The sequence below is a fragment of the Chroicocephalus ridibundus genome, chromosome Z, assembly GCF_963924245.1.
Source record: "Chroicocephalus ridibundus chromosome Z, bChrRid1.1, whole genome shotgun sequence".
Classification (NCBI taxonomy): Eukaryota; Metazoa; Chordata; class Aves; order Charadriiformes; family Laridae; genus Chroicocephalus; species Chroicocephalus ridibundus.
The window spans coordinates 5,776,353-5,785,643 of NC_086316.1; the positions used below are offsets into that span (position 1 = coordinate 5,776,353).

At 43.0% G+C, this 9,291-nt stretch overlaps 1 protein-coding gene and 2 non-coding genes across 3 annotated transcripts; all 3 read right to left on the bottom strand.

The window, feature by feature from the left end:
* Positions 1-5,489: 5,489 nt before the first annotated feature.
* On the bottom strand, positions 5,490-8,051 carry LOC134508968 (cytochrome c oxidase subunit 7C, mitochondrial). The gene is made up of 3 exons (XM_063321259.1): positions 7,874-8,051; positions 6,677-6,822; positions 5,490-5,584 (listed from the first exon to the last, which is right to left on the bottom strand). Exons 1-2 carry the CDS (start codon positions 7,946-7,948, stop codon positions 6,706-6,708), a joined length of 192 nt encoding a protein of 63 aa, XP_063177329.1. The 5' UTR covers positions 7,949-8,051; the 3' UTR covers positions 5,490-5,584; positions 6,677-6,705.
* Positions 6,239-6,300, bottom strand: LOC134509093 (small nucleolar RNA Z39). Its single transcript, XR_010069235.1, has one exon. It is a non-coding gene; the product is annotated as a small nucleolar RNA Z39 (small nucleolar RNA).
* On the bottom strand, positions 7,273-7,335 carry LOC134509094 (small nucleolar RNA Z39). The gene has a single exon (XR_010069236.1). It is a non-coding gene; the product is annotated as a small nucleolar RNA Z39 (small nucleolar RNA).
* Positions 8,052-9,291: the final 1,240 nt, after the last annotated feature.

Consider the following 9,291-nt stretch of genomic DNA (forward strand, 5'->3'; position numbering starts at 1 on the left):
AGGTTTTTTGTGTGTCCTCCAGTCATTTGGGTAGAATAAGAAAATTCCACATGACGTTCAAGGAATGGCATACCACTTGTAGGTATGCAGTGGCACTGTGGTATCTGCAATTATGGTTTCCATCCCTTTCTATAGAAGAGATTAACGACCTGCTTGCCTTTTTGAGTGCCACTGTGCACTGAGCAGCTCTTTTCGTTCAGCAGTCTGCTATGGCATCTTCTGCTAGTGATCGTGATTCACGTAGGATACACCATCTCCATGAGGGTTTAAATTGCCCCACTATCACCTTGCCCTTGTCAACACTGACTTTTATCTATCATGTTGATTAGAATTAACTACCTCTGCACATCTCTCAGGTATATAATATAAACACGTAGAGAAAAGATGTGAAGCATTGCTTTACCATCCTATTTGTGTCAAACGTTCACCATTTGTTATTTCTAAAAAAAATTAACCTCTGATACACTTCCTCTTCCTCTCTCCATCAAAATACTTAATCTCATAACTTCAGGGCACTTTGTAAAGATTTTATTAATGTTCAGCTGTGTTTATGAAACGAGACAAAATAATGTTCCAGAGTAAGACAAAAAGATGTCCAGACTGGAAGCATTCCAAATATCAAAACATAAGGACAACTAAATCATGTCTGCTTAGATTTAATTGAGAAACTGCTTGAAGACTACTGATATCTAACATAATTAAAATGCTGAAGTGTGAACCTCTCTGGAAACAAAATGAAACTATTTTGAGTTTGAGCCAAAATAGAATTTGTGAAGGGGAAAATCATAACAAGAAAACTGGAAAAAAATCAGGGAGCGTGAAAGATTTTCCTTAAAACTGGCATCTAGCAAGCAAAAAAATATTATCATTTACACCGATGTTTAATTTCCCAGATGTCCTTTAACCAAGTTGTTTCCTTCGTACAATTGTAATGATAGAGAAGCACCACTTACATATTGCTTTTTGCCTATAACATCAAGATTGTAAGTATTTTATATTTCTACCTCGTTTTTTCAATTGATTTACCTTCTACCAAGTCACGGTGCCCTAAAGGGAACCCAAAAGGTTATTTTTAAAATAAATACTTCATTAGGTACTCGTTATATATCTGACTGTGATGGAACATACTTTCTGTTTTGAAGAACTTAATTCTACAACTCCTGTTTTTTAACGAATCTGATCTTATTACCACTAAATATCAGTTCGTTCTTGCATACATACAGCAACACCGCCATCTCCGGAATCGCTCAGGCCTGGGTATTCCCATGTTAATATCTGTGGTGGAAATGTGTTTAAGAGAGGTCATTCCCAAATGAGATTCTGGTTCCCTTGAGGTCAAACAAACACTTGGTATCTTATAGGGTCCCAAAATCAGCTAAACTATCCCCCATCTTGTGCTAGCAGATGAAGGGATGGGGCTTGTCAGGCTGTAGAGCTGGGCCAGTCCCATTTATGTGAAGTAAAGAGAAGACTCAGTGGCTCAGCACTCCTTGAAGTCATGCATTAGTACTTCAAATTGGACATTTTTTGGAAGTTACTTTATCCACAGCATTGGTCCCCAAGACCAGCATAAAGTTTCCCATCAGAGATCGTTTGGTCTGCCCCAGCCTTTTGCAGCCACGGACAGGTTTTCTACACCGTGGAGCTAGGCATGGAAGGAAAGAGTTGAGAGATGCCACAAAGAGTGGTTAATAGCTTACCTTCTTAGTAGTCAGTAAGAAATTAAAAGGGTAGGAGGACTTAAATAGGAAAACATAGAATGGGTAAACCAGAAAAGATTAAGACCAACGTAATTTTGGGAGTAGTAGTAAAATAAATAAATAAAAATAATAATAATAATTTTAAAAAATGGTTGAAGAGGGAAGGTGCTCTAGGCTCTGACGTGTGCTCCTAAAATCAAGCTTGGCTATAGGCAGTGGTCGTCTCATAACAGCATGGAAACAAATACAATCTGGAGTTGTGCCTCTGTGAAATTAAACACTGTCAAACACCTGACGTTAAGGATAGGAGCCAGATATCTCTCAATGGCAACCAGTATTTTTCACCCAAGCAATCAAATGAAGAAATTTAGACTCTGCTTTGTTGAACAGTGATGAGATTACAGATAATCTAATAGTAAAAAATGCCTTTGGGTAGAGTGCCGTGTGTCCTCATTTGCATTAATAGAAAGACAGATCAGAACAGATCTGTTAATGCGTTTCTATTACAGAAGTGAAAGTTTTGAAAACCTAAGGGAACCAATTACTTAAGTGAGACAGAAAACCTATGGACTTGATAATTGATGGGGCTTGAAAATTACTGAAAACTGCCCAAGCAAGTCATGTAGAGAAATAGTCCAATTCTAAAGGGACTAATTATGGCTTTGGCAGGACGTAAGAATAACAGAGTTTGCAATGAATGGAGAATATGGCTACTCATTTTCAAACTTACAGTGTGCAGGTGTTATATTAAAAATACAAGCTAACAACTGGAGAGCTGTCTATTTAACTCAAGAAATCTCGAAAGGATTAACTGAGCAGGTTAGAGTAAAAAGGCTACAAAATTATACTAAACTTTCTTTTTAAAGCAAAGATTAATTAATAATAGGACACCGTGAACATGGGTTTATCAAATCATAGTTCTTGACTAACATGGCACATTTATCACAGAATGGTTTGGGTTGGAAGGAACCTTAAAGATCACCCAGTGCCACCCCCTGCCCTGGGCAGGGGCACCTCCCACCAGCCCAGGTTGCTCCAAGCCCCGTCCAACCTGGCCTTGAACCCCTCCAGGGATGGGGCAGCCACAGCTTCTCTGGGCAACCTGGGCCAGGGGCTCACCACCCTCGCACCACAGAATTTCTTCCTCGTATCTCATCTCAATCCCCCCTCTTTCAGTTTAAAACCATTCCCCCTTGTCCTATGGCTCCCCTCCCTGATCCAGAGTCCCTCCCCAGCTTTCCTGGAGCCCCTTTAGGGACTGGAAGGGGCTCTAAGGTCTCCCCGGAGCCTTCTCTTCTCCAGGCTGAACAGATAACTTTCAGTTTACTTATCCAAAGCAGGGCTGATGTGGTTTTGTGTGACTCTTACTGGCACACAAAGAGTGGGAGCACACAGCAGCTAAGAGCTGGAACACAACCACCAGTGCTGTGGAAGTTCATATCATCCCCCAGAATATGCCTTACAGATGCAGTTAACAGAAATTAAGTGGAAGAGCAGGAGAAGAAAGGTTATGGGTATTGTGATACACATCAGTAATTTTTATAAGTTGGTGGCAGGGTTGGAAACAGGGTCAGAATTTGAGAACTTCTTGTAACTAGTAGCCCCCAGGACCTCTCTACTCCCAAATGACTATGATCTATCAATGTAATGACACAGTGAAAAAGAATTATTACAGTTTTGGAATACCTCATGAGAAGGGAGAATCTCTAGCATTTAATCTGAAAACAACTGTTTTAAGTTTAACCACCCATGCTCAAAACTATATTTAAATAGAAAAAATACAGAGAAAGGGAGCTGGTTTGCCTAGCCCACAAGATAAACCTTCAGAGATGATGCTTAATCTTTTCAAATACACTGATTTGGGAAAAAGAGGGAAAATTAAACAAACAAACCAAAACAAGTTATTTAAATTAAGAACAAAGACTGTGAGCTAGGTACAAGTAAATACTCGGTGGAAGTTACATTTGTGATCCATAGGAGAAACGCGATTCTGTGACAGGCTTCCATTCAGACTTGCCTCGTGCAACAGACATTTGACTTGCTCATCTGCAACAAGAGGCAAACAAGACTTTGTCACCTAAGAGCTCCCATTTTGATTTTTGCATAAAAAGGACAGATTTTTTTTTTTAAAGTGCCCAAGTTCTTCCAGGAAATCCGAATGCCCAGACCAAGAAATTGCCACCTTTTCTGGATTTCCCAGGCATCTTGGCAGACTGTTCCTGTATCACCTACGCTGCACACATGGCATTTGCTCGCTCCAAGACACACTAATTCTGTGTTGAGAAGCATTACTCTGCAGACAGAAAATACACACATTAACAGTAAAAACCAAATTATAGCGCATAATTGTACCTCAGTCATAGCCATAAGGCTTTCTTACTATCCAAACCTATTACAGTTTGGTATCTTTCCTCTGAATTCTTCTTATCACTTTTCTGCAGCCTTTGCTGGTCCTTTGATCAAAACCACCATGCTTCATTAAGTTTCCTTTTAGCTCTACTGAAGAAGTTGTAGCAATGGACAGTATTATTCTGTTTTGTTCCCAGCTCAGGCTCTTCAAACACTCGTCATCAGCACTTTACAGCCACCCCTACAAAAAGAAATGCAGCACCCAAAATCTATTATGTTGTGAACACTATTTTATTGTGAACAGTATTTTATTGCTCTTATATACACTTCTGCTGATGGTATTTGATGACAAGCTCATATTCATATAAATTTGAACAATACCATCAGAACCTGAACTTCTGTGAAGCAAGTATTCAGTTCATGGACTGAAAGATGTTGGAAGCCACACTGAATGCACTGTGCTAGAGCAGAAGGGCTTGTTTCAGGGTGAAAAAGTAAACCAGAAAACCTCACTGAAGGAAAGCAACTCAATATTTTCCACTTAACAGCATCATTGGCAAGGGTGAAGTAACCACTGCAGGGTTACACCAGTGCTTTTCAGACCGCCTGTCTTCAGTTGACGTGATCGCAACAAAAGTGGATGAGAAAGTGACTTTCTACTCACGCTGTCAACAGGGCTGCTAATTCAAACATCTGTCTGTCATACTCAAGTTGGCAGAAGTATCCTGACAGCATTCTTCACAGCTCCTTCATTACCTTCAATTACACAGGCCCCAATGTTGGCACAACTCTGTGCCAAGACTACAGCTACAAACTGAAAGCTATCAATTCTTTCCAAACAGCTACAAATTTGCAATATCAGAGTTTTGATGGGCTATGTAATACTGACTGGAAGAGACATTGGTAGAGATGGATTTATTGCTACTGTACTTGTTTTCTAGGCTACCTCATCATCTGAGCCTGAAGCGTAAATAAACCTGCAGCACAACACACACGTTCCTCCTCAGAGCAACACTAACACAGCACACTACAGAGAGCTCGTAACAGCAGCTCTTTAGCTGAATGTGGAAGCAAAGCCAAATAAAATATTCCCAACTGATCAACCCAAAACGCTGAAAATAAAATTTCTGCAGCATGGATTATGCTGACAGTATAACTCACTGTGAGGCTCACTGGTTATAACCTACCCCAGGTCATTACTACACGAGTAGTGTGTCTGGGAACACCACATAGCTTAGTACAGCTATTTAAACATCTATCCAGCTAAAAATTTTAAGTCCAACTTCAGTTTTGAAATGCAATTTTTCCAACCATCTATTTTTATATGTAAAGACAATTACTGTTTAATTTAATGACAATACTGCAACTTGAAGGGATTCTCAGTACACACCAGTTGTCAAAAGCACTTCAGGAGTTTAACAAAACACACAGCACAAGATCTTCAGATTTAAGATTTTATTTAGACATAGCCAGCATGGTACGCAATTGCAGCTATCCTTTTTCCATTGAAAGATGCTGTGTAGAAGAGTTCAACTCTGCAAGAAAAAAAGAAGAGAATTACAAATTGAAGAACTCCATCACCTTTCAATTAGAAAAGTTAAAGATATGCTTTAACTAGAATTTTAATGGGCTTTGCTACATCCACCAGGTGTTTTTGTAGCAGAAGCCTTGACTTAAATGAAATCATACAGTTCTAAATGCTCAAGTTCAGTACAAGTGTCCCAATTTTCTTTTTTTCTCTCCTTGGTCTAGGGAGCCAAAAACATCAGACTGGCAAAAGAATTACACAGATGACTTAAATTTGTTTCAATTATGAGACTCCAGTGAGGACTATTTTCTTACAAGAACTACTTGGATCATTCCAGCTCCTCAGAAAGATCTACTGTTTCTCAGATTATAGAATTAACACCACCAGCTACTTCCAAAGCGGAATCAGATTAAGATAAACTGAAATGGCTTTTCAACTGGAAATGGCATGCTTGCACAGTCTGAACTATGTCTGTGGCTTGCTTTGTTTGTAAAGGTTCATCAGCAAGCATCAGTTAAAATCGCTTCTGCGGTTACTGACCTTATTTTAAGTACGCTTTATCCTGCAAAGGATTAGGAACATTATGTGTAGATGGTGTGATTGTTTTGACATGGTTGAGCTGAAGTTCAAGAAATCTTGTTTTCCACCAAGTTTTAACTGGCACATCAGAAAGCGTTTACAGTATCACAGTTTCTCATACTGTTTTCTTCACATCATACATGCCAGTAATTCCTACATAATACGCATTATGTTTCCTCAAAGAAGGTAGTCATGATTTTGGTTATAGCTATTATCCAAATCAAATCAGTATCACTCTTCTGTCATTCAGCTCAGCTGTCAGCTAACAAGAAGGTGCACTCAGAGAGGTGCGGCCTCTGGGGAGTCAAAGTTCACAAGTAAATGGGAGTGCAGCAGCCCTGTGAAGCAAACTTACACCTATTCGTTATTTGAGTGTACACGCAACTGCTGACGACAACTCTAAGCACCTGGACTGTGCAAGGCTGAAAACTGTAATAATGGTTTAAGATGAGGTTAGACTCTTCGAAGTTCAGTTTTGACCAGATTCCACTATGCTATGAAATCTAACAAAATCAGTTACCTAGTTAGAGCAATTACAGTCTATCCTCTTCATTTCTTCAGAAGCTGGTGTCTGACGATAAAGAAGGGGGCAACAAATCCACTTCCAAAAAATCCACACATTAATACAAGTAATCGCCATTTGTTGTCCACAGAAAATGGAAGGTTCTAGAAGAAAAAAATATGAATTTTAGGTTTGCAATCAATACAGTAATTACTTCCCCAATGACTTTAAAATGGTGAGAAGCTCGGAGCACTAGCAGTCCTCTGCTGCTAGTCAAACTGACAAAATAAATATTCAGTCTTGAAACAGCTTCCCTTCCTCTCAAGGAAAGAAACACAGTAATTATAATATCTTGGATGTGACCTCTGGAGGTCATTTTGTCCACTCCCCTCTCTTCTCCCAATTCAAAGCAAGGCCAGTTTGCTTAAAGCCTCATCCAGTCAAGTATAAATGTCCCCGAAGATGCAGACATCACATCATCTCCAAGGAACCTGTTCCAATGAAGGTAATTAAATCTTTTTAATTACCTTCATTGTGAAGATTTCCTCATATTCATTAGATATATAAAATAAGTTTTTAGATGTAGGACTTAGGACAGAATATTAAGCACAAGGTACATCAGAAAGCGTTTACAGTATCATTGTTTTCCCTCATACTGTAATACTCATCATCTGTACCACTGAAGCAGAAGGTTGCACGGAAGGACACTGAAGTCAATCGCACACAGTTCACTGTGCTGTGGCCGTAACACCTCAAAGCCCATCCAACACCAGCTGGAGAATTGGCAACAGGGCAGTCATTACTCTGCCCTTTCCAACGGCACCCAGGTCCTTAGAACCCGAGGGATGATCAAGTGAGGGACTCACCTTGAGCACGCCCGAGGCAGGACGGGGCTGCGCCTCACCCCGGCACCACTCACGAGCCGGGGCCGCCGCGCAGTGCTGCTCCAGAGACGCCTCACGGCCCCTCTCCACCAACCTCCCCAATTCCCCGGCCCCTCACCCAGGGGCTGTGCCGGGGCGAGGCCTAGGTGGGCGCCGTCGGCGCACTGTCCTTCAGGGACGCTTTTCTCCCCCTCCCCCTCGGCGAACCGTCGCCCTCCCTCTCCCTCCACCCCTACGCCATCCCCTCGCCGAGCCCGGCCGCAGGCCCCTTCCAGCGACCTTCAGGCCGCGCCGCAGTAGGCCGCTGGGGGAGGCCTCCTCACCACTTTACCTTTCCAGGGCCCTCCTCATAGTGGCTCCTACGGAGGGCAGAGGTGGTAAACCTGCGGACACCGGCAGCCAGCATGGTACCGAGCGAGCAGCTCAGCGACCCTCACCCCTGCACGACCTTCCCGCAGCACGGCCGGCGCCCTCTGGGAAAGCGGAAGGGGAGGGAAAATGGCTGCTGTCCCGTGGGCATGATGGGAGTTGTAGTTTCGCGTCTCTCCCACGTGGTCACGTGGTGCGAAGCAGCGGCTTGCGGTTGGACGAGCCCTGCGCCTCAGAGGCGGGAGCTTCAAGCCGAGCTCCGCCCCTCCAGCCGCCATTTTCTCGGCGGCTCCGAGCTTCCCGCCAGTCCGTCAGGTGCGGCGGGGGAAATGGCAACACGCTTTGTAGAGGCGGTGGAAAGGTTCAGCTGTGACAAGAGGAAACGAAAGCAATCGCGATAGGTGGAGTGAAAAGCACTTCTGTGTCACTTCAGGCTAATCTTGCTAATAGCACAGGTCAGCTTGTCAAGTAAGAAATCCTGAATCTTGGGGGTCCTGGTAGGTGAAAAGCTAGACATGAGCCAACAATGTGCACTTGCAGCCCAGAAGGCCAATCACATCCTGGGCTATATCAAAAGAACTGTGGCCGGCAGATTGAGAGAGGTGATTCTCCCCCTCTACTCTGCTCTTATGAGACCCCACCTGGAGTACTGTATCCAGCTCTGGAGGCCTCAGCACAAGAGGGACATGGACCTGTTGGAGGGGGTCCAGAGGAGGGCCACGAAGATGATCTGAGGGCTTAAGCACCTATGCTGTGAAGACAGGCTGAGAGAGTTGGGGTTATTCAGCCTGGAGAAGAGAAGGCTCCACGGAGACCTCGTAGCGGCCTTCCAGTACCTGAAGGGAGCCTATAAGAAAGCTGGGGAGGGGCTGTTGGTAAGGGCGTGTATCGGTAGGATGAGGGGCAATGGTTTTAAACTACAGCAGGGCAAGTTTAGATTAGACATTAGGAAGAAGTTCTTTACACTGAAGGTGGTGAGACACAGGGACAGGTTGCCCAGGGAGGTGGTGGAGGCCCCATCCCTGGAGACATTCAAGACCAGGCTTGGTGAGGCTCTGAGCAACCTGATCTAGTTGAAGATGTCCCTGTTTCCTGCAGGGGCGTTGGACTAGATGGCCTTTAGAGGTCCCTTCCAACCCAACACATTCTATGATTCTGTGATTCTTTGTAGGGTGGCAAAGCAGTGGAGGTGGGAGTCAACAATCAGCACTTAATCTCAAAGGTGCTACAGAAATAGAGGTCACTGAGCGGTGTTTTAGCTGATTGACGTAGTTTTGAAAACTTAAAGAGTCCAATGAATATGAACAAAACAAAGGGTGAAGGTTTATGTGATTTTGACAGCTTTAATGAATGATTCTGGCCTAGTTTTGTTACAAAGTT